This window comes from Triturus cristatus, chromosome 9 (assembly GCF_964204655.1).
Source record: "Triturus cristatus chromosome 9, aTriCri1.1, whole genome shotgun sequence".
Classification (NCBI taxonomy): domain Eukaryota; kingdom Metazoa; phylum Chordata; class Amphibia; order Caudata; family Salamandridae; genus Triturus; species Triturus cristatus.
Window position 1 is genome coordinate 135,712,141 of NC_140592.1, and position 22,483 is coordinate 135,734,623.

At 48.3% G+C, this 22,483-nt stretch overlaps 1 protein-coding gene across 2 annotated transcripts in view; it reads right to left on the minus strand.

Moving 5' to 3' along the window:
- Positions 1 to 22,483, minus strand: part of SFMBT1 (Scm like with four mbt domains 1) — a 482,765-nt gene that overhangs the window by 20,741 nt on the left and 439,541 nt on the right. For both annotated transcript variants that reach the window (XM_085624542.1, XM_085624541.1), the window contains 2 exons: positions 8,606 to 8,845; positions 5,756 to 5,884 (listed from right to left, as the gene is read on the minus strand). In XM_085624542.1, coding sequence (XP_085480668.1) covers positions 5,756 to 5,884; positions 8,606 to 8,845 — 369 coding nt within the window. The remainder of the gene's footprint in view (positions 1 to 5,755; positions 5,885 to 8,605; positions 8,846 to 22,483) is intronic.

A 22,483-nucleotide genomic window follows, 5' to 3' on the forward strand; every position in this document is an offset into this window, starting at 1 on the left:
CAGGTTCTACACTGAAGCATAACTTTTATCAAGTGCGGCCAGTAGGCCAGCTCCCTTGAAAAAAAGGTATTTTCACAAGTATTAATTCACAAAAAAAGGTACACAGCCACCAGCGCTTTATCTTAACATCCTAGGACAAGGATATTAGAACCAAGTAACTGAGTGCTTGCTGAGCCCCACCAGATCACAGAAACAGTTTCTGGATCATAGCATTACCAGAACAGGCCTAGGTCTCAGCTCACATGCTAGATTAGCATGATAACAGGTCTGGTAAAGAATACCAGATCCAACTGGGTCACTCAGGGCTGGGGTCCATGCTTGTATTCCGTGCAGTTGCTATTCCTGTCTCAACACAGAATTTCAGAGCTTCACAAGAGATCACCTTTCTCTCTTTATCTTAAAGCCCAGCACTGCCATTCTTCTTTGAGAAGAGTGATTGTAAACCCCCAATTATTGGGGAAATAATGCATTTTTTACTCCAATACCTCCATTCTTATCCTTCAGAGTCAATTTCTATCATTCCAAACACCTGTTAAGAACAGCATCACAAGGTATTCTTACTGTCCCTAGACCTGCTGATCACTTGATGACAAATACTTTTCTTATCTACGACCCATATTGTGGGATCAACTGCCATTTCCTGTAAGGAGTCAATTAGATTTCATTTACTTCTTGAAACATCTGAAGATAGGCTGTTGATTACAGTTGGGCTGTATCAGAACCAGACAAAACCTATTTTTAGCTATGATGTGCGATGAAAATGGGCATTATTCATCCATTCAATGTTTGAATTACTCTAATTGTGGTCTAAAATTGGAAATTAATAGGGGTGGGAAGCTAACTTTGGGCAGAGGTCCAGGAGCATCCATGTATATGCAAGGACTCACAAAGCACCACAAGCGTTTATCTGCTCTTGGCAAAGGTCTGATAGTGGAATACCAGCAAAGACATTTAAAGCAGTAAAGAGTAAGGCATGGGTTTAAGTGGATGAGGAAAGGCACAGGCACTCTGGTCTCAGAGAAAGAGCGTGAGTATGTACTCAAGAGAGTGGTGTAATCTGTGGTTGAAAAACATCATTGCAGATGTTGGGTTACATGGGGGAAACTCATAATAGTCCTATTTCAGGCTGAAACACACATGCCAAAGTAATAACTTGCAGATTGGCCCATGCATCAATGTTTACGCATGTATGCTATGAAGGGAGAGATTTGATGGGGTGTGCTTGGGCATTGTAACACAGGGCAGAAAACGATAGTGCCGGCCTTTCCCCTTATCACATGAAAATATTGGGTGCGGCTATTTAAAATTTAAACATTTTTCGCGTTGCTGAAGACAGTTGACCACTATTTTCGAGAAAACCAGGGCTCAGTTGACTCCGCGGTGTCCTTGTGGGAAGCCTCTAAGGCTGTACTGAGAGGAGAAGCCTTGTCCCTGGTAGTGGCCGCCAAGCGGCGGAGAGACGCCGAGGTGATACAAGTGGAGGACGAGATAGCGGCTTTAGAGTTGGCCTTGGAGGGGGATGTTGAGACGTCCACGCTGCAAAATTTGAGCCTGAAGCAATTGGAGTATAGGGATCTGGTGACAAATGCCGCCAAGACCCTTCACAGGGAGCAGCAGGGGCGGTTGTATGATGTTGGTGATAAGGCCGGGAAATTGCTGGCATGGCTGGACAAAAAGGAGCGTGTTAATCGTGTGGTGCCGGAGTGGTTGACGGATGGGGGAGAGGTTGTCACTGATCCCGACGGTATAGTCCGGTGTTTCTCAGACTATTTTCGTACGGTATACGCCTCGGTCTCGGATAGACCGACTGAGGACTCGAGTGCTCTTCTGCGTGACATCGCTCTGCCCTGCCTTTCCGCCATGGATAGGGAGGACCTCGATGGTGATATCACTGTAGACGAAGTGGCAGGTGCTATCCGTGCGTTGCACTCCGGCAAGGCTTCGGGCCCAAATGGGCTGCCGATAGAGCTGTACAAGCTTTGTCCGGACAAGTTTGCTCCTCACTTGACCGCCATGTTCGTGGAGGCACGGAGGAACGGGTTTCTTCCGCTCGATCAACGGCTGGCGACGATCGTGGTAATACATAAAGACGCAAAGCCCCGGGATAGGTGTGGTTCCTATCGGCCGATCTCGCTTCTTAACGCCGAGCCGAAAATCCCTGCCAAGATTCTCGCGAACCGCCTGGTCCGGGTACTTGGCGACTTGATCCACCCGGATCAGTCGGGCTTTATCCCGCACCGTAACACTGCACTAAACCTTAGACGCCTCCACGGAGTGATTGCCAGGACGGGTACGATACGAGAGCCGGCTATTGTGGCGTCCCTCGACGCCACGATGGCCTTTGACACGGTAGAGTGGGCATACTTGTGGGCGGTGCTGGCCAAATTCGGCTTCGGGCCTGGATTCGTGGGGTGGGTGAGGCTGCTCTATGAGGGGCCTCTTGCAAGCGTCGTGGTGAACGGGCGGGCGTCGGCACCTTTCGAGCTCGGGAGAGGCACCCGGCAGGGTTGCCCCCTGTCGCCGTTGCTGTTTGCCCTTGCTCTTGAGCCGTTGGCGGCGTGGATACGGTGGCACCCGGATATACGTGGGCTTCGCTGGTCGCCTGACCACGAAGACCGTATTTCACTCCACGCTGACGACATTCTGTTATATCTTGCCTCGCCTAAGAAATCTCTGATAGTGGTTTGTGACGTCTTGACATCTTTCGGTAGAAACTCGGGCCTAGTCATTAATTGGGGGAAGTCACACTTGTATGTCCTGTGTGGGGATGTCCCGCCTGTTCCGCGTAACTGTTCGATCCAGATAGCCCAGCAGGGCTTTTTGTATTTGGGGATCTATATTTCCATCGACCCCATCTTGCGCTATGAGAAGAACTTGCTCCCTCCCTTGGCGCGCCTGCGGCGGGATGTGGCGGGCTGGCGGCGATTGCCGCTCTCCCTCCTTGGCCGCGCTGCACTGTTTAAAATGATGTCTCTTCCCCGTTTCCTCTATGCCCTGCAGAACACTCTTGACCTGGTCCCGGCCAGCTATTTCCGTGAGATCGAAAGCCACCAGCGCGCGCTCTTATGGGACGGGCGTCCGCGTATCGCAGTCGCTAAGTTGACGCTTCCGTGGTACGACGGTGGTATCGCGCTTCCAGACATTCGACGTTATTACTGGGCCACCCAGTTGAGCGCGATTAACCATGGTGTCTATGGTCCGGCGCTTAGCCCTGGCTTCGCCATGGACCGCTGGTTGCTCCGTGGGGGTAATTACCACAGAGCGTTGTATTCGAAATCATCGGACTTCACCCTCACGGGGCCCACCAGAGTGGCCGTCCATGTGTGGAAGGTGGCGACGGACTCGCTGGGCTGGAGGGGTAAGCTTAACCTTGCCACCCCTCTGTTTGACTCCGAGATTCTGGGGAAGCTTTGGCGCACAAAAGGGTTCGAGAAATGGGATTTGATCGGCATATCCAGGGTTGGAGACCTTTTGGTTAAGGGTAGGATAAAGTCGTTCGAGGAGCTGCAGAAGGAATACGAGCTGGGGAGCACGGAGTTCTTCCGATATGCACAAGTGCGCCACGCCTTGCGGTCAGTCCTTGTGGAGGGGGAGAAGGTGCCCGAGTCCTCTCCGTTGGAGGATCGGATCCTGGATGGTCACATGCCAGAGAGCACGATTTCGCTCATTTATAAGAAGCTTATCAATGTTCAGGCGGATCTTCTCCTAGGGTTACGCGCCCAATGGATAAGGGACGGCCTTGAACTAGATGATGAGGATTGGCAGTCCGCAGTTTCTTCTCCCAAAGAGGTCGCTATCCCCGCGCGCCTGGTGCAGCTTAAAATACTCCATAGGGTCTACGTGACGGGGCCCAGGTTGGTCCACATGGGTTTCTCTGAGGAGGGCCTATGTAAGAGAGGCTGTGGTATGGTGGGTACCAACCTCCATATTATTTGGGAATGCGGTGCGATTATGGAGTTCTGGAGGCGAGTCCACGAGGTGATGGGGGAGGTGACAGGAATTGTTATGCAGCCTGAGGCGCGATGTTGTCTCCTGAATGTCTGGAGTCCTACTGACCACAACGCGGCACAGACTCAGTGGGTGACCCTGGGGAACATGGTAGCCAAGCGCGATATCGCTCGGCTGTGGGGCTCCAATAGGCCGCCCACATTGACAGCGTGGATGGAAAACATGGACTGGAGTATGTTTAGGGAGAGGACAGTGTATTGTGCTCGGGGGCGCCCTCGGAAATGGCATGCTGTGTGGGAGCCATGGAACCAGTACAGAGGGGACATATGCCTGCCCCCCGACCCGGATCCGCCTGAGGAGCAACTTTCCCCTTAGTCTTTTTCCGGCTTTGACTGTCCCGCTGATATGTGATTGTTTCTAGAGTCTCTGCCTTTCCCTCCTTTCCCTTACTATAGATCTGTGCCTGTTGGACGTGATGGGGCTCGTCCCCCCTGATGGGAACTATTGGTGTTTACAGTACCTTTCGCCTTGCTTGTGTTTAGGGTTGTATTTATGTTTATGCAAAATAGAACCTTTGGCTCTCCTGTCATTGATATGTGGACGCAAGCATGTGTTGAATCTCTAAAGCTGCCCTACCTCCGGGTTGTCGGCTGGATAGCTGTGTCACTGATCTAAATTAAAGGTTTTTCAAAAAAAAAAAGAATTTAAACATTTTTGGCCGTTGACCTTTAGTGATTTGGAATATAAAAATAACATTAAAAGAAAAACATATTTACAAGGAATGCATCAGTGTAAAATTATTTACAGAATACTGGAATTTCATAGTGTCGAACATAGCTCATTGTGAAGTCCATGTGAGAAATTCTATGCTGTTAGGAATCTTTACCAGAGCCTTGTTGCTTTAGCTCATAGCCATTTCCCAGTTCTATGCGTAATGAGCTACACCAGTGTAGGTTTTTTTCTTAGAATTTTGGGGCTTGTAGTCCAGGTTTTATAAGGGAATAAAGAAGAATACAAGTTCCAGAATTCTGAGAAAAAAAACCGGACTGGGGCACACATTGTGCATGGACTTGTGAAACTTTGTAGGGCTGTTATCATTCCCTTCCGTAAGAAGAGGTTTTCCTTCGAGTCCACTGCTGAGCTGATTTTTCCGGCTCTTCTCTTAAGCATGTGCTCTTTGATGACAACGGCTCCAACAGATAACTCCGACAGGTGCCCCATGTTGATCCCTGTCTGGACTTTGGGTATATTACAGATGGTTGGATACATTGGGCTCCTAGATAGTTTGATGTGCTCAACTGTCTCTTGCTAGTTCAATAAGGGGTGGGGCATTTGTGACTCCTTAAATTGGTGCACAACCCATTCTTTTTCCAATGCAACAATAGTATTTGACTGTAGGAGACCAATGGCTTTTCCACTGTTTATAGACTTTTTGGTTCCACGTTACATATGTAAATATACGATATCATAAAGAGACATTCAATGCACACTTGATATTCAGAAACGTTATAATCCATAGCCAAGAAATAAGTGTTTGAAATTGAACAATACGTCAGAGTGGTTAGGTGCTACAAAGCAATATTTTTCACCTGGAGCTGTAACATTGGTCATGCGATAATGTTAGTTTCAGCCATTTTCAAGGTTTTCTTTCAGACAACACACTGAGAATAATTGTCAACAGTATAAAAGAGATTACGAAAATGATTTGTTGTCTCTCTGTGTTCCCTCTTGATCTAACTGCCCCTTTATATCCAGAAAACATTCACAGAATTGTCTGAAACACAAAGGAAAAGTGGTTGCAAAGTACCTGATCGTGGAAAACTCGAGCTAATGGCGCGCAGTCAGTGGATCTAATGAACCTCACCACATCAGCCACTGTCCACTCCAAAGGGTTACTGTCGAGTTGTAAATGTTCGTCAACTGCAATCTTTATTTCCTATTTCACAAAGCACAATTAGAGAAACTAGTAAGAAAGTAATGCAGGAAACATTTCTAAAGTCATCAATTGTAATTTGGAGTTGCGCATAAAATGGCAACATGAAGCATGGGCACCTGATGTCACATTAACTTTAAAGAGGCATCGAGGGAGTGAGTGGAGCCGGAGGCGACATCAGGTTCCACAAAAATGACTACAAAATACAAGAGGGTATCAGAGTTCCATAGCAACTCTAGTCACAATCGAGATGTAAGGGGGCATGCCACTATGCTGGCCACTCATAACTCTGTGCAAGATTCTGCCTACAGGTTAGACAGCCCATAGGTTGTCAAACGCTACCTGGAACAGGTGTAGACCATAGAAGACTTCAGACACAAGGACTGCTGCAGTTTACTTTGCCCTAATGTTTGATGACAACCAGCCAACGGACTCTCTGCCCCAATTTCAGCCTGTAAGCTATGCCCTTATCACAAGAGGTATAATGCTGCCTTTGGGATGATGGTAGTAATTATTATAATACTGCGACCATCCATATCATAATGGTGCCCTCCCCTGGTTTAATACTGACCCTAATATAATGGGCCTCACAGTATGAAAGTCTCATTCAGCAGTGGGAAAACAGTTGTTTTCCTGAAAACAGAGATCCCGCCTGCTCTGTTACTAGGAAAACCGAGACCACCAGGGATCCACTGGCACATCAGGGCCCTCCACCATTCGTGTTCCTGCCAGGAACCCACTTCCTGTACAGCAGTCTCAGGTAGGGAAAAAACATTATGCCCCATCATGCCTCATGAAAACTGCCAAAGAACACTGTTTTTTTGTTGGCCAAAAATATTTATTTAGTAGAAATAAAAATATGCCGCCCGATTCACCATGCTGCCATATTAGGAAAGACCAGGCTCCATTGCCCAATTTAACCAAAAAAGCGCTCACTCTTTGTAGGAGGAAGCATGTTCAATGACCAGTCCCAGAGGGTTCTTGGGAAACCCTACTTTTGGAGGTGTGTGGTGGCAGAGGCAGTGCCTATGCTGCTATTGGTACTTGGTGGCCCAGCTGTCAAAACTCGAATGAGGACCTCAGAGCCCAACTACCACCTGAAGAGAGACAGCCTGATGTTGTTCTCCAATTTTGAAACAGTTAATTTGCAGACAATTTACAATAGATGGGTTTTAGGGCATTTCTGAAATCCATGTGTTTAGTGTGTCTGACATTTTGGAACTCTAGACTTCTAGTACTCTACACCCCATGTTTCATTCAGTTGAAAGGTCACCAGATAATGAGGTTTTTTGCTGCTGAATGCAGGCTTCTGTTAGGGGGCTCACTTTTTGTATATATCCTCGTTCCTTTGCAAACAGTCCTTGGGGGTGGTAAAGAGGACTATTCATATCCTGTGTACAGGAAACCAAAGTAGTGATGTCAAGGCTGGCTTATTACATAGGCATGTTGGCAATTGTGGGCACACCCTGGCCACCTTTTTTTGCAGTCCTTGCAGATTAGAGATTATATATGATAATGATGTTGACAGTGCTTTAGTAGTCTAACTGGGCCCTCTACAGTGTTTTTACTTGTTCTATGTAGTAATCAATGCGGACATGCAGATGAGCAAAATGATTATCTGGAGGTGAGGGAGCAGTAGATTACTGCCCTTAAGCATCACTTAGACTTAGGAGCAAAGTTAATCAGCTGTATGAGACTCTCTAATCTACCACACACAGCTGTCTTCTGTGGAAATTGCCAGATAACTGTTTCAATTCACTATGCCCCTTTCAATTGGTTTATCAGTTATCCATACGTCAAAGAAGGTACACAGATGGGACAGGATGGAAACATTTAAGGAAAATAAAGAAATGTAGCTATAAGAAGGAGTTTATCAAAAAGGTAGGACTAAGACTTTGCATGGCGAGATTTTATGAAATGTCAGTACAGACAATGGCATTTTTGAAGCTTTTTTTGGAAGGGGGCTGAGATTTCCTTGGCACCTCATGTATGTGTGGAAATATTTCTGGAGTGCCTCTTCAGAACCAATGTTATTTTAGCATGTGAAAATTGTGTAGTAAAATACCTTGTTGGATCCAATTTTTTCAATTCATCATGCAGGCTGGGAGTAAGGGAGAGAACCAGACCAAATAACCCCAGTGGCCGGTTAGGGCTCATGTTTTCCCTGCTCGCTTGGTGCAACTTAGAGTGATTATGTATGCCCTATCAATTTCAAAGATCACCAATTCTTATTTAGAATGTAAGAAAGTTCAGGTGATGAATAGGCATTAATGGTGTAAAATAACAATGGCTGAGATAAGACCAACGGAGACACTGAAGTTAGAGTTGGAGGAACATTGGGCTGCCAGGACAGTTTTTGCCAGTACTTCTTCCTCTCACATTCATTGATCAACAAATTAAAAGTTTTTACCCCTGCCGTATCCCTTCCCCTCCATTCCCTACTGAAGTCCTTCCATTGCAATGTTCTTCCATAATACAATGTACAATATTAGACAATCAACATACCGGATACAAAGACAGGAAAGGACAGGAGATTTGCCCCTCTTCCTGTATTTCAAATTGTGAGGCCTAGGCCGATAGCTAGCTGCCTTAAATTAAATCTCTTAACATAAAGCTAGATACAATAAACACGAATCATAATTTGAAAAGCATATAATATTTTTATGATGTAAAGCGAATTCATCTCATGCACAAGGCTTGTTTTAACTATATTACGACCCTTACCTTTGGTGAAGGAGGTTTGTTTTCGTCATCAGAGAACGAACAGATACGTAACTTCCGTTTCCTCTTTTCTCGGTCTTGCGCCAGAGAATGAGAACGCTCGCTATGCGTGGGAGAGGATGATCGAGATTTCTTCTCAGACACTTCGGATCCCTCGTGGAGCTCATCCTGGAGATCCACAGTGCTGTCCTCGCTTAGGGATTCGGCATCCATTTCATCCTGTTCATCTTCATCGGCACTGCCCTGGAACAAGAGAAGAAAAGAATGTGATGTAGGTACATCCAAAATTGCACTTGTTTAAGTATTAATATATGTGTTTGCGAAAGACCAGGACTCTTTATGCATCAACGCACTGCACACTACACATTAGCTGCATCTAAGACCGTAGAATTATGAAACACCACTTTGCCACTTATTCTGATATGTGGGATAACACTGATTCAGGTGCTCAGTTTAACAGTACAGGGAATACTAACACATACACCTGAATCAGCATTATAGGTAATGTGCAAATCTCATACTGCCCCTGTATTTTTCCCTGCACCAAAATTGCCATGTCAAAAAATGCATGGGAGCAAACTCAAGATTCCTAGACTGCAGCTCTTTCCAGGGAAAAACATGCAGAATATCTGTGTCATCTCCAACCTCAACCGATGGAACTCAGATTGGGAGGTCACACTACCCAAGAAAAAACACACACCGTGCTGTTGTCCTCTGTGGTATTACTTCGTGGTGCGACTGTAACACTGAAAAAGACTGCCTTAGTCATATAAATGCTAAATATTCTTTCTATTCTTTCTTTCTATATGTAGTAGCATTATTTTAGTGAACAAAGGTTTCCTAATGAGAATCTTTGAAAAAAGGAGAAGCCAAACCATCTCACTGAGATATGAATGATCTAGTCATCTTACTTTATTCCACAGATAAACACTGCAGTAGAGGAATTTAACATATTTGGGATGAAGATTTTTTAAAATTACCAACATTCCATTTTCGTCAATTAAAACATCATACAATAAATAGGTGAGTCCACTAGGAAATTGTAATATTGTTAATATTGGGAGACATAATAATAAGCAAAATGGTGTAACTTTTGAGCAATGTCATTTCCATGAACATAAAAGCTTATTAGTTGCTGCAAAATTCAGCTAACATCACTTAGGCCACATCACAAGTTTGGGGGAAATACCGATTCAGACCAAAGCAAGTTTACAAGCTGTATGGTAAAACTGCGGCTTTCAGAGTTCCCACTAATACTTTTGTGAGCCAAAACCTTGTGGAATAAATAAAGCTCGCAAAAAGGGCCTGGAATATAGGAAAAACCTACAGAAATTGATGCACAAACATATATTGCTATAGTTAATCCTCATTCTATAGGTAAAAATACGTAGTGTGTGCTGTTCTAATTTCCGTAACCTGGAATATTGGTCATACTGGATAAGGTATTAGTTTACAGCCAAACTGCGTATGAAACTTCATAGGTAGAATATATATATATATATATATTTAGATATATGCTACAGTTAACTAAGGTGGTCAGAATTTTCTGAAAATGAAATATATTAGCTGCTTTCATGCATGTGCAAGGGCTGCTGTCAGATCATATGGCCTTGTTCTTGAGTTTAGGTAAATTTTTGTTGACAAACTATTTGACAATATGGTGTTTCTGCACTTTGACTTCTAAGCACAAAAGTGCCTGCTACAGAAAGAATGAGAATCTTCTGAAGTAGTTACATTTTTGTCAGGTAGCGCAGAGTAGTATAGGCCCGTGTCCCTTTAAACTTGCTTTGTTATGTACAAAGCGGGAAGAATCAGTGGATAAGCATGCCTGGAAGAAAAAGCGAACACCTCAGGTGACAATACTTGGGGCCAAATTATCTGAAGTATGACAAAACTCAGAATGGAAGATACCTTGAGCCAAACTGACCACGCCCCCCAGCCCCCCCAATATCAGGCTTCCACCATCAGTCAAGTAGTTCACAAATGAAAAGAAACCCCTGCTTTTATGGATTAAAATTTGTATGTCTGAAGAGCTATTGTTCTCCAGGGAGATCATCGAAAACTGTATTAATTTAGACAATTCTTTGAAGATCCCCTGGCTCTGTTTGATGAGGGATATGTTTCTTGAGATTGGCTTGGGTGAGTATTTTGACACCCCATTGAGTATTCCCATAAATGCCAAATCCACCATAAAAGAGGCGTATTATACCTGGGCAACCATGTGTCATACTAGATTAGAGGCATCAGGCCCCAGTTGCCCTTTTACGCCAAAACAGCAATTTTTTTATCCTTCATTATGCAGACTCAGACACGCTTCCATCTAAAAAGATTCCGCTTAGGCACTTTGCACTTTTTGGTGGCATTTCCCAGACAATGTGGATGGTCCGTCAACCTTTCCCCCTGTCCCAATATGCCAATCAGAGCACGCAGCACTTTATTCTCTTTTGCTCACTTTTCAGGGAACCTGGGAAAAGATTTTTGGTACCAGTATTAAAGAATATTCGCCCCTGTACATACACCGAGGGGTTTAGGCACCTGCAATCGCTATCCAGCCCTGTTATCTGTAGTGCGGTGTCAAATTATATCATAACCACTATGGCCATTAGAAAACGTTATGAAACTCGATCAATTGGAGGGAAAGGTGATAGGCTTTTATGGTCTAAATTTTACCGAATATGAAATTTTATTGCCAATGATGTACCTTTTATATGTGAATTTGTTTTACTCTTTTTAAAATCAACAAATATATTTTAATCAATTCTAATTTGTATTAATGGCCTGTCAAACTTTTGTGGTCTTGATACCGAATAAATTATTCTTGACTTGAAAAGAAACCAGCTTCCCTAAGCAGCACTTCATCAATGACCGATAAAGGACACAATTCGCCATCATCTCCCACCAACAGAAATCTGTAATTACTTCCCACTTCGTACTACCAGGTAAACTATATCAAATCATCTATCCCTCTCTTTCTCCATAGTAAAATTCCCGTTTCTTCTATAGCACTATGCAAATAACTCTTTCGGGAATAGTTCGGAGCCCTCTGCACTTTTATAGGTTGAGATCTCTAAGCCCTCAATCACGGATCCAAATGGGGTCCATGTCTCAGTGTTTTTCTTCCAGTGTTCTTTCCAGGTCCAGAACAAAACTCAGTACCAGGAGCACACTACAGCATCCCTCATCCAGAGTGGTTAGTTATATCTGGGGAAACAATGCATATATAAACTGAGTATGCAAGGTCATGGACTACCTCATGGTAAATCCCTTTCAGTCCCCCATAAGTGGAATCTTTAAGGTTCCATGTTGAGACAGAATAGGATGAATAAAGAGTGTGCAAGGACACATGACTGTTTGCTGCATCATGGTTAAGGCCATTTTGTAGGAAGATGGCTCTTTATTTAGTGGACCAAAACGCGGTACACTGTGTAAAGAGTCCAGGCAACCCTTATTGGTTTACAGAGGCAAAAATTAGAACACAAAAGGCTCTCTTTTGTGGCAATGCGGGTGAGCAGTTTAGGCTTATCAGAGGGTAGTGCTAAGCATGTGTTCTCACAGAGACAATACACGAGACACACACTTAAGAATAAATCTGAGAACAATTTAGAAAAATACGTCGCATTTGTATGTACATTTTGATACCAAGAACTTTGTTATCATGTTAGTACTTTAAAAAAAAATTTTTTTTAAAGGTAAGTAAAATGTCCACTTAAATGCATCTTTACGCAGCAATGCTTCCCTATAGGAGAAAGGGCATATGTTGCATACAGTTACTTACAGAGTTTCTGGGGGTCTCCTGTGGGACTTAGGTTCATAGGGGGCCAAGTTCCAAAGTGCCACTAGCAGTTACTCGTTACCTCCATTGGGGCGTCCGGGAGCAGAGATGCTGGTCAGGTTGGTCGCTTTGCGCATTTTCGCCGGTGGAAAAGGGGGGGGGGGTGGGGGGGGTCACCTAAAACAGGCTGCAGAGGGGTACTTGGGGACAAGTTCATGACCTACCAAGAGGGGAGTGGGGTGGGAGAACTTGGGTCACGAGGGTTCTGGGAACAAGGGGGCACAGCCGGTTTGTGGACACCCAGGCTGGGGTGCTCGGGTGCAGAGTGGAAAGGTTGGCTGGGCTCTGTGCGTCCTAGGGCCTTGAGGTTTTCGGTCTCACTAGCGGAGTGTGCAAAAATCAAGACTGCTGGGCTACTCTGGAAGGGGGTCTCTGTGGTGGTGACGTCCTTTGATGGCTGCGCAGTCTCTGTGCTGTTAAGAGTCCCGAGTGGACTTAAACAGGTCATGGCTGCTGCAAGGCGTCCGGTACCCCGGGTATTGGTCCTGGGCAGCTGCGGTTGGTCCTGGTGTCCTCTCACTCGGTGAGGGGACAGATCTGACCTTCAGGAGTTCTTGGTAGTTGCTCAGTGGCAGGATGAGTCACAATTGTTAAGAGTGGTGCAGGCAGGGTTTCGTGCCAAAAGTCCACAGCAGTGTTCAGTTCTCGTTATCTCAAGGTTCTTCTTTGTCCTCTTCTTCTGGATCTGTCAAATCTGAGTTCTTGGCATCAGAGGGGCCTCCTAAATACTCAATTTTGGAGCATTAAGGAGAGTGACAGGGAGTAGCCAATGGGCTACTTACCTTTAGGGTTTCTACAACCTTTATATGACAACTTCTGGGAAGAGGGCATAACCCTGACCCAGTGTGCCTACTTATGCAAAACCAAGATGGTGGTATTTTAAGTTTTGTGTTCACATCAGGCAGCCCACCTTAGGGGTGGAACTAGTCTGATGGAGGAACACTCCTCCTGACTAGCTAGTTTTCCCACTTGTCCTGGTGCCAAAAGGGCACGGGACAGAGGTAGGCATTTTCCCTGTTTGGGAAAGCTTTGAGTCGCATATCAAAGGTGGCAGAGGACTTTGAAGCCTCCTGCCTTGATATGCTGGTCACTTAGCCATCCTACTTGGAGTAGGTGACAACACTTCCGGCCCGACCAGGCATTGTTTCTGCCTTCATAGAGTGCAGGCTCTCACCTGCAGGGAGTCAGTAACCTCTCTGTGGTGGCAGGCTGGTCTACACCAGTCAGCCAGTACTCTAGTAGTTGGTTAGTTTTCCGGGGGCACTTCTATGGTGCCCTCTGGGTGCATGTATTAATACATTAATTACTGGAATCAGTGTGGGTTTATTAATACAAGAAGTTTGATACCAAACATCCCTAGTTTCAGTGAAGCCATCATGTAGCTGGGGAACTCGCAAATACCAGTGTCCAGCACATGGTCTCAAAATGGCTTCCCTGTGCACTTGTACTAAGAATCAACTAAGATATTACAGGGGCATATCTGCTCATGCAGATATGTTCACACATGTGGTATAGTGGACCCTGCCTTAGGGCTGCAAGGCCTGCTGTAGCGGTGACTTGCCTATAATGCATGCAGTGTCTGGATGCATGGCACACAGGGGGTGTCATGTCATAACTCCACTATTCTCTGCAGCATGGCACACAGCCTGCAATGGCAGTTTGCACGATGGTGCTAAGGGGTCTCTTAGGGTGGCAAAATACATGCTGCAGCCCTTAGGGACTCTCTTTAGCCTCATTGCCCTAAGTACAAGGAGTACCATTTACTAGGGACTTACAGGGGGTGCTAAAGGTAATGCCTAACGGGGCAACAATGGTTCAGTTTTTGGGAAAGAAATCTGGCACTGGTGACCTGGATAGCAGGAATCTAGTGGTCTTCTGTCAAAATTGCATCAGATACCAGGCAAAAAGTGGGGGTGACCATGTCTAAAAGGGGCACTTTCCTACACATTTTATCTTGCCCTTGGAGCAGTCACAGGGAACTGAGCATCTGCTCATAGTTTAGACTCTCACATGAGACAAAAGATGCTGTTATATTCCATTGTTTTGAGCTTTGAAATGTGCATTGGCATCCATTTAGAATTATGCACATACATACATATACCCTCGCATGTCATCTGGGTGCTTAAAGCGGTTTCCAACACATGTTGGTAACCCATTTTCAAAATTACATTTTCCATGCACTACATATGTAGTGGGATGGGAAGCCCTTATTAAACACTATTGAGTGGTTCCATTAATCACCCAAAACAATATCACTTGTAGAGACCTGTGAGGCAGTCCTACTACTCCATCTCCTCATCCAGACTCCAATCCATTAGACTTCGCCCTTATCTGTCACTATATGGTGTTGAACAGATCGCTCTCCCCACCCTCCGTCTGACTCAAGAAGGCTGCATTCTCCATGCAAACATCAGAAAATCCCTTCTTCAACTCCTGTCCTCAGGATACTGGGCGTCTGATCATCATCAAGATGCAACCTCATGTTACCGCGAAGGCCTGACACAGTCAAGTATCCAATTCTGGGAAATCCTTGTTATATGGATATTATCTAAAATGATGCCTGCACCTAAATACTATCTTGTTCAACAACTCTGAAATTCTAGTATTATACAGCTTAACAGAACTTATATGTATTTCTTCACTAGTGGCGCAAATTCATAGATCTGCAATCATTTTTAACTTGTCTGTGCTATTACAGACAGGGAAAAACATTGGATATGCCAACTTTATGGAAAAGTTCAGCACATTTTAGAAATTAATATAGCCTTATAGCCCGCCGTAGCGGGCTATACCGGCTGTTAAAGGCCCGCTGCAGCGTTAAAGGCCCGAGCCGAAGGCGAGGGACTTTAGCAAAGCAGAGGGACTTTAAAAGCCGGTATAGCCCTGCTGCGAAGGGCTATAAGGCTATTAGAACATTCTCCCACTAGAGGGCAGAATGTTCTAACGAAACAAAGCCTTCAGGGAGCGCGAGGGGATTGAAATCCCCTCGGGCTCCCTGAAGCCTTTGTTCACAGCCAGGGCTGTGAACAAAGAAACATTGGAATGTTGGTGCTCCGGGCTTATACCAGCCATTATAAGGCCGGAGCACTCCATTGTTTTCAATGGAGCTCCCAACATTCCAATGTTCTAATAACTTGTAAAGTCAGTTTCCACGAATGTAGGTGGTTATAACTGCATATATGCTCATAAACATAAAAGTATGTGCAGATATTGGGGCATCACAATTAGACTGCACGGTTTTCAGCAGTCTGATCAAGCAGCAAAGTATCACAACAACTTCAAAGATATTTTAGAAAAATTTATTTTAACAAAATCTGATACTGTGTCACATAGAAAACCTTTCTCCACATGAAGACTGTTCAAAATGTTTAGTTTTGACGACAACTATTATCAGAGACACCTTTTTATAGGAATCAAAAGCAGGATAATTATTTTCATTTTTAAACTTAGTCAACAGTTTTAAACACAAGCATGCATTAAAATTCAGTCCAATATAAAGACAAAAGACGGACCACAGAGCAACCAATCTGACAATAGACTGCACTCTACAAGCAAATCACACAGGTTTACACAGACCCACAAAGCATGGACAGGTTTCAGCAAGTCAGCACTGGGCACAACCTTGTTTGACTCAACTGTTCAATGCTAGGATGGCTTTTCCACATATATTTTTCTGGCTTATCACCTTATTTAGGGCCTTATTAAGAGTTAGCCATATTTAAGTGTGAAGGTAGCGGGAGGCTGGAATTAACGTTTCCTGCAGGAATCCTCAAATCTTAATATGCCTATTGTCTCTGAAATGGTGAAGAACATACGCACCTAGAATTTGCAGGTCCATTTCTGCTTGCAGAGTGCCCAGTCCGTGGAAAATTCCACTCTAATTTACCTCCAAGTTTTCAGAGGAGGGTGCAGACCAAAAGTGGTGGTAGAGAGAATTGGAGTGGACACAGGAGGCTGTTGACATGCAGAGGAGAACTATCCATGCTTCCCCATGCCCTAGGATGTGCCCGATCATCATGAGTTCACCAGCTCTATTTTTCAAAGGGTGGAATGCATTTCCACAGCTAGGGATACTTCTCTGCCTGACATATAATCAGTATCTTCACTGCAACACAGGTTCTCATAGGTGTTAAGTCAAAACAGTATGAATAATGTGAAATAAGTTATCCTCATGCAATCAATGCTGAAAGAATAAGCAATGGAGGGTTAGGTAACCTGCAGTGCCTCAAAACGATCACCACCACACATTAAGGTTAAAGAAGACAATACATTTGTAATAGACCCATTAGATAAAGTACAGGCACAAAATTGTCAAAAAGAAATACAAAGAACACAAAAAATGTACCTTAATGCATATTTAGGTATGTTTGTGTAATAATATGGTAAAGTGTCTATCTGAAATTTTTAACTATGCCTATTTTTTTTGATAAGCAAATTTTTATTTCTTTATAGAAAGCAAAGTCAAGGATGACATACAACAATTTGTTGAACTTGGCATCAAGAAAACCAGTCAGGAAGCCATTGACAAGCCATTGCAAGACCCACCCCTCCACCCCCGTCCCCTGCCCCCCGCACTCCCCAGCCCCTTAAAACAGACCCCCAAGCCATTTCCCCCATACTTTACAGAATTTTTTGGGGCAGCCCCGAGCAGCATACAATGACCGCTCCTGAAAGGCACACCAGTCCACACCTCTTCTACAGGTAGCACCCCTGGGCGGGTCCGGCTGTTTCCACACAGCCGCGATATCCCTTTTGGCCACCATTAGTGCAGTGGTTAGAAAGTACTTGTCGTTACGGGACCCGTCTAGCCCGTCCGTTATGCCCAGCAGAGTCATTCTAGGGTCATGGGGGACCTCCCATCCCAGGACCTCAGTTAACTCAGTTTCAATCGTGGCCCAATAACTCTCCAAGCAGGAACAAGACCATACCATGTGGAAGAAGTCTGCCGGAATCTACCCCACAGCGAGCACATGAGGCGTCCAGGCGGAGGCCGGCACGGTATAAGCGGTCCGGGGTCAGGTAAGCAGCGTGGAGGTAGTAAAGCTGGATGAGCCACAGCCTAGCGGAAGTGGTAAGTGATCTGGGTGCCATAAGAGCGTCCCTCCAGTCAGCATCATCCAGGGGACCCACCCAGGTCTCCCATCGTTGCTTCAGACCGCTCCAATCCACCGGGGTATTGTTGTTCAGAGATTTTTAGATGCGGGATATACCCCCCTTCCTCAGACACCCCAACATCACCTAAGCCTCAGGTGGGCTATGGGCTGGCAACCTGGTGTCCAGAGGGACATGGACCTGGACCGCATGACGCAGCTGAAGGTACTTATAAAATTGCGAAGAGTGCAAAGAGAAGCGGGTCTGAAGCTCCTGAAAGGAACACATGTGGCTCCCCCGCCAGACATCCCCCAAGTTGGAGATCCCGAGAAGGTCCCACCGTTGAAATCCTTCAAGCCCCGCCACCTCCCGCAACCAAGTCCCGTGCCAAAGTGGTGTGAGCAACGTAGTCTTTCCCGACCAGCGGGTATGCCGCAAGGCGGCGCGCCACGCCAGAAAGGGGGCCCGCACAACATCCGGAAGCGACCGGGAAACCGTCGCCCCATAGAGCATGTTTTGGATAGAGGAGAACCTGGTAAGCTGCACCTCGAGTCTGTAGGCCGGATCCTCCCACCCGGCCGAGAACCAGTCGTGAATCACCAGCAGCTGGGTGGCCAAATAATACAGGTAAAGATTGGTCATGCTCAGGCCTCCGTCGTACGAGGGGACCCGGCAGCGATCTAAGGCCAACCGGGGCCTGCCGCCACCCCAAAGAAATTTAGTAGCCATCTTATCCAGTTCCCGGAACCACGGGCGTGGGAAGGGGCACGGAGTGTTTTGTAACATGTATAAGAACTTGGGGAGGATCATCATCTTATAGAGGGCGACCCTCCCCAACGGGTTCAACGGGAGCGATTGCCATCGAATCATATCTGATCTGGTCTTGTTGACCACAGGCGCCACATTGAGGGCCCAACAGAGTTCCGGAAGGAGGGTGACCCAGATCTCCAGGTATTTAAATGAGAGCCGCCGGAGGGGAATGTCAGATTGCCAGTCGAAACACTCCCTCGACGGGTGCAGCGGGACCAGCACGGATTTCTTGGGGTTCAGATGAAGACCCGACGCGTGACCAAACCGACGGAGAACCCGGCGGACCCGGAGCCCCGAGATCGCCGGATCAGAAAGATAGAGAAGGACATCGTCTGCGTAGAGGGCAAGTTTGTCAGGGATCATACCAGGCCACTCCCACCTACGGATAGTGGGATCCGACCGGATCAGCACAGCCAGTGGCTCCATGGCCAGAGCGATGAGGAGGGGCGAGAGCGGGCAGCCCTGTCGCGTCCCCCGACCAATGGGAAACGGGCGGGATAGAGCCCCATTGACCAACACATGGGCACGTGGGCTCGCATACAGGACACTGACCATCGCGCAGAACCGGGGACCGAAGCCCATTCGCTCCAAGATATCACCCAAGTAGGCCCATCCCACCGAGTCAAAGGCTTTTTCAAAGTCGACCAGCAGAAGGGTCAGATGGGGGAAAGGCGCCCTCAATGTGCCAGGGCGAGGTGCAAGCGCCGCAGGCAGTGTCTAGTCCCCCGGTCGGGCATAAATCCACATTGGTCCGGGTGGACCAGGGAGGTAAGAGACGGGCGTAACCGCTGCGCAAGAATCGTGGCATAGATCTTGAGTTCGGTATTAATAAGGGTTATCGGCCGGTAGTCGGAGCAGGACTGGGACGGGGGCTGCGTCTTGGGAAGGACAACTATGGTAGCTGTGTCCGTGTCAGGCAGGAACATGCCCCTCTCCACCACTTCCGCAAACAGGTCCCGAAGCCTCGGGGCCAGGGTCTCACGATAGTGAGCATAGTATTCCTGTGGAAATCCATCTGGTCCCGGGGTCTTCTCGGGCGCCAGGCGGCTAATCGCCTCCTCAATTTGCTACAGCGTAATGGGCAATTCGAGGGACTCACAACTCTCCTGTCCCAGCGGCCCGAGCACCGTCCCGTCCGCCCCCAGCAACTCCGCAAGGGAGATCTCGGACGCCCGGGGTCGGTATAACTGGGGGTAGTAGTAGGCAAAAGTTTGGGCCATGGCCACCGAGACCGTGTGGGTCCCGCCTGCGGGATCTTTAATGGCAGGAATGATCCTGCCCGCCCGGGGGTAGGTGGCCAGCCGGTGGAGGAGTGTACCATTCTTATATCCCCATCCATAGACCCGGGCCACTGAGGAGCGCCACAGAGTCTTTGCCGCCTCCAGAGAGTGTAGGCAGATCTCTTCCCGTAGAAAAGCCAGGCGGTGTGCCCGTGTGGCGTCCTCCAACGTCCTCCCCTGGTTGCGCTCGAGCTTCAAAGCTTGAGCTTCGCAATCCGCGAGTCGTTGGGTTTGTGCACGTCGCTGCTGTTGCACATGCCCCTTAGCAGCTCCCCTAATAGTCGCCTTGCCTGCCTCCCAAAGGATGGCAGAGGAGGAGACGGAGCCCGCATAATGAGAATAATACTCAGCGATCTCGCCACCGACCACTTTCCGAAAGGCTTTGTCATGAAGGAACCAAGCGTTCAGACGCCACATCGGGCGGGCAGAAAGGGGAGGCGGGCCAAGAGCAAGTAGCACCGGCGAGTGGTCCGATAGGCCTCTCGGGAGGATGCGAGCATCCTGTACCCCCGTGCATTCGGTGGACGGAACGAAAATGAGATCGATCCGGGCATGGGAGTGGTGTGCCGCTGACGTGTGGGTGTATTGACGGGTGTGTGGGTGCCAAACCCTCCAGACATCACACAGGCCTTGAGATTCCGCCCAGTTCGACAGCTGCTTCGCGTAAGCGGCGCGGGCTTTGGAGAACGGTCCCGTCGAGTCCAGATGGGGCATGTAAACAGCATTGAAGTCTCCTCCTAGGACGAGTGAGCCCGCCGGGAGCGTCGGGAGGAGGTCCGCGGTGTAAGAGAGGGCCGACGGTAAGAGCGTTGGTGCCGCATAAAGGGACAGCAAGGTGAGGGGTCGCCCCTCAAGAGTACCACAAACCGCCACCACCATGCCCTGGGGGTCCAAGTGCACCTGGGTCAAGACAAAGGGAAAGGACCTGCGGAGCAAGATAGCCACCCCCCGGGATCCCCTCGTAAAACCGGAGTGCCACACCCTATCATAGCCATAACGGGTGAGAAAGGGGCATTTATTGCAGAGAAGATGGGTCTCCTGGAGAAGGAGAACATCAATCTCCGCACGTTGTGCATATTTAAGGACCGCCATGCGTTTAAAGCGATCTAACAGGCCATTAACATTCCAGGACAGTACGCACATGGCGGCCTTAGGAACGAGCGGATCAGCCATGGTCGTGGACAGGAGAAGGGGTCAATGGAGGCGCGGCTGCGCGAGCCCCCGGAGAGGAGGGACAGCGGGACATCAAGCAGGAGAGCAGGTCAAAGGTCACATGATGCCTTGGAACAACAACAAAGAGGGAGTCACCCCCCACCAACAAAACTCTCCCCAGGAGGAAGAACCAGCCCCAAACCAACCCCAAACCCCCACCCTATACTTCGAAAACAGAAGCATCTGTCGCCCTAACGAAATAGAACAACCACCAAGATAAAACGCTCGGGCTTGAGCACTAGTGGACCCCTGAGACAGCAGAAAACAAGCCTGATTCACCCGCCCTGGCCGAGAGCAACAAACACAGCGGAGCACACCAGCCCAGTCCCGAGTACCAGCAACACGGAGGGGACCCGCCCCTCCCCCCCCCAACCAAACACAGACAGCAGATGAATGTCAAATGGTCGGGCTGCGGGAAAGGTCCGAGGTGTCCATAAGCACGGCAGGCCGGGCCGCGGAATCCGTCAGTTGGGGTGACCCGGCCCGCCGCCCGATCGCCGCTGGGCTGGCGGGTGCAGCCGAAGAGACAGAAGAGGCCCTCGACCCCCGGCACGGCCGCCCCCTGGAGCGTGTGATGACCGCCTCTCCTGCTGTGCGCTCCCGTGGCAGCGTGCGGCGCCGCCGGCGGGGCCTCGATGACCGGGGCATTCCCCTCCCCCCCGCCCGCCCACAGGTGATCCGCGTCCAGAGCGATGCAAGGAGTGCTCTTCCGTTAGCCAGGACCAGGCCGCTCGTGGCGTGTCGAAAAATAGTGTCTTGTGTTGGAAGATGACCCGAAGGCGGGCCGGGAACTGCAGCTGGTATTGAAGGCCCAGGGAGCGCAACTTCTGTTTCACCTCCGTATAGGATCGTCGCAGTTCCTGGACTTCACGAGTGTAGTCCGGGAAGACCATGATCGTATGATTTTGGTATTTGAGGGTGTCCGTGCGCCGGGCCTCGCGAAGAATGGCATCTCTGTCCCGGAAATTGAGGATCTTGAGGATGAAGGGCCGGGAGGGGGGGGGAGGCCCGGGGGCCAGGGAGAGGTGGGCCCTCTCCACCACGAACGAGGCGGACAGGCTGTCCACCGGCATCCAGGATCGGAACCATCGTTCCATAAAGTCGTCTGCACGGCCCGATTCGACCCCCTCCGGGAATCCCAAGGTTTTCTGCGTCTTCGACCCGGCGGTGTAGTTCCTTGGAGTGGGTGGTCAGTTCTCGGACTTGGTCCTGCAGGTGACGGATATCCTCCTCTGCGGTGGATATTCTGGATTCGGCCTCCGAGATGCGGGCGGTAGCGTTCCGCAAGTCCTGCCGGAGGAGAGCGACATCTACCTTGACTTCTCCCACCATGCCCTCCAGGGAGGCGCGGGACGAATTTATGGCCTGCAAGATGGCCGCAAGGTCGGTAGCGGGGGCCGGCTCGCCGGTAGGGCCTGACCCCCTCTCGGAGGTTGTGAATTGGTCCATCTTGGTTTGGGTAGCCATGGGTGTCTGTTTGGCTGTCTTGTCTTTACCCATGGTGAGGACACCCTGGACGCGGAGGTCAGTGGGGCCGGAAAACGGGCGGGGAATGCACCTCTAGGACGTCCACGAGTGCCGGCGAGGCGAAGTGAGGGCAGAAGGAGGTACAGTCAGGGCACCCCGTGTAGGGAGAAGGCCAGGCCCCTCCAGAGC